General features: G+C 37.1%; 1 protein-coding gene across 1 annotated transcript; it reads left to right on the forward strand.

Annotated features, from left to right (window-relative positions):
- The first annotated feature begins 1,168 nt into the window (after nt 1-1,168).
- Nucleotides 1,169-1,891, forward strand: LOC110934226 (ethylene-responsive transcription factor ERF113-like). The gene is made up of 2 exons (XM_022177408.1): nt 1,169-1,223; nt 1,563-1,891. The coding sequence occupies exons 1-2, from the start codon at nt 1,169-1,171 to the stop codon at nt 1,889-1,891; spliced, it is 384 nt and encodes a 127-aa protein (XP_022033100.1).
- The last annotated feature ends 690 nt before the right edge of the window (nt 1,892-2,581 follow it).

Consider the following 2,581-nt stretch of genomic DNA (forward strand, 5'->3'; position numbering starts at 1 on the left):
ACCACACCCAACAATTTCCCTAACAACCCAATAATTTCCCTCACATCTTCACGCGTGATAGTGGCCACGCGTTATCAGATTAACGCGTGAAAACAACCACCGGCGGCGGTGTTCCACGGTGATCCACGCATGGTGGATGGCCGACAACGGGACCCATCCCCCCTTAAAGCTAGCCATTAAACTAAGGCCACTAGGGGCGGTTACGTTTTCGTCCGTTATAGAATTGTTCCACGCGTGGAACAAACACAATTTCCACCGCCACCTACAAAGTCCATGCGTGATAATATGCACAAATTCAAAGTCCGTTATTTTCTTCACGGCGTGATGGTTTTTTTTTGTGAGGGTAATTGTTGGTTGGGGGAAAATTGTTGGGTGTGGTGGTGCGTGATAACCATTGCCACTAAAAAAGGATGTGAGTGATGGAAAAATGGTTGATGACATGACGGAACTTGATTGGATGTTTGTGAGTGATGGAATTCTATTACTAGTGACCACCCCCACTCCCCTAAAGAAGAATATATATAAAATATTGCTAATTTAAAAAAAAAATAGTGTTTAAGCAATATATAATCTATACTATATAATAAAAGAAACCAATTAAGGGACACTTGTCATTATATTAGACCATCATTAATTCTACATAATTATTATTTAATTTAAATTATTAAATTTAATATGTTTCAAACATTTGAAAAATCGTGGATAAAGTTCCATAAAATATCTTATTATTTATGTATATTAATTACTAGATTAGAAATTATATCTTAATTCGTTAATTGTAGATAATTATTATATAATTTAAATTAGAATAAATAACGATTTAGTCCCCGTGGTTATATCACTTTTACCCTTTTAGGCCAAAAAAGATTTTTTTAACATCTGAACCCCCAATGTCTTTTTTCTAACCCTTTTGGCCCCTAACGTCTTTTTTTCTAACCCATTTGGCCCCTAACATTTACTGGATAGGGTTAATGTAAGGCGCCAAAAGGGTTAGAAAAAAAGACGTTGGGGGCTCAGATGTTAAAAAAATCTTTTTAGGCTAAAATGGTAAAAGTGATATAACCACAGGGGCCAAAATGGTAATTTACTATTTCAACATTTTTTTAGAACTAATAAATTAAGACCACTATTATTTAAATAAAACTTGGGTTATTAAATGTATGTTCACATGACTGTTAAAACTCGTGAGAAAGTCGATGATACAGTTTGTCTTCTAATCGATGGTTCAAATGCTTTCGTATTTATAAACTTGACGAACATCACAAGTTTGATCATACATGACACAAAATTTTGTTTGGATGTCAGAATACCGTCTTAAAAATATCGTTTTATAATTGCTAAATCTTCGTTATTAACTATTTGATTTTTTATTTACTTAACCCGTGTAATACACGGGGTTGTAACCTAGTATTATATATTATTAATCCGGTGGCATCAAATCCTAAAGTGGCCATTTGCATGCATGCATGGTTTACTAACATTTAATCAATCTGTTATGAACATGAAATAACCTAAATATCTTTTATAAGTTCTATAACTTATTGTGTGCATGATTTGATCAGAAACAACTGTGAAGACATTACAGAGGCGTAAGACAAAGACCACGGGAAAATGGGCAGCCGAGATACGCGACCCTAACAAAGGGGCCCGTGTTTGGTTGGGCACATTTGAAACAGCCGAGGCTGCAGCCGCGGCTTATGATCAAGCCGCACGTAAGTTCAAAGGGGCAAAGGCCAAACTCAACTTCCCAGAGCGTGTTCAAGGCCGCTCTGAGCTTCGTTACATATCAACAACCACCACAACACAACCGCCCGCTGCCACCTCATCACGGCCTCCAAATCCTACATCACATCAATCCATAGCCACAAATTATCCAGACTTCCTTCAGTAGCCACAACACCAATCTTCTTCACTGACCGTTGGATCGTTGTCAGTGTTTTATATCAGCCACACTACACCAATGATCGGGGCTTGTCATCCGATTTAGAGTCTGATCAACGCGTAGATTGGGACAATTAAGTAGAAAGTTGCTTTTGATCCCAATAGAAAGTCATGAGTTATGCCAATCAAATGCAAAGGTTGTATTATTGCATTTGGATTTATGAATCACTAGAATATATGTTTGTAGGCTGATTAATTATAGAAATATATGTGAGAGTTTTGCTTGCATTATTTAAGCATGCAAAGCTCCGTTAAGATCCATGAAGATATATATATATATATATATGTAAGAACATTAAGGTTGAATTATTTATGCAGCAGTTGTTAGGATCGTTATGATTTTCTGTATTGTTATTGTGGGGTAATTACTAGTTATATATCCTCTCTTGATTTGCGTGCCAACCAGGCCAGAACCCTACTGCCCTCTCGCTGCCCCCCAATTCGATGATGATGATAGAATGTTGTTGGTGATGCGTTTTTTTTTTAGAACTCCCCAAAAAGAATATGTGGCTGCTAATTTCGTAGAGATGGGCTGCCCAAAGTTTCATATGTTGCTGCCTATATTCGTGAGTCCAGCCCAAGAAGAATGAGAGCCCAATAATTAATGGCTGCTAATAGTCGTGATGTTGCTGCCAAACTT

This window comes from Helianthus annuus, chromosome 4 (assembly GCF_002127325.2).
Source record: "Helianthus annuus cultivar XRQ/B chromosome 4, HanXRQr2.0-SUNRISE, whole genome shotgun sequence".
Taxonomy (NCBI): Eukaryota; Viridiplantae; Streptophyta; class Magnoliopsida; order Asterales; family Asteraceae; genus Helianthus; species Helianthus annuus.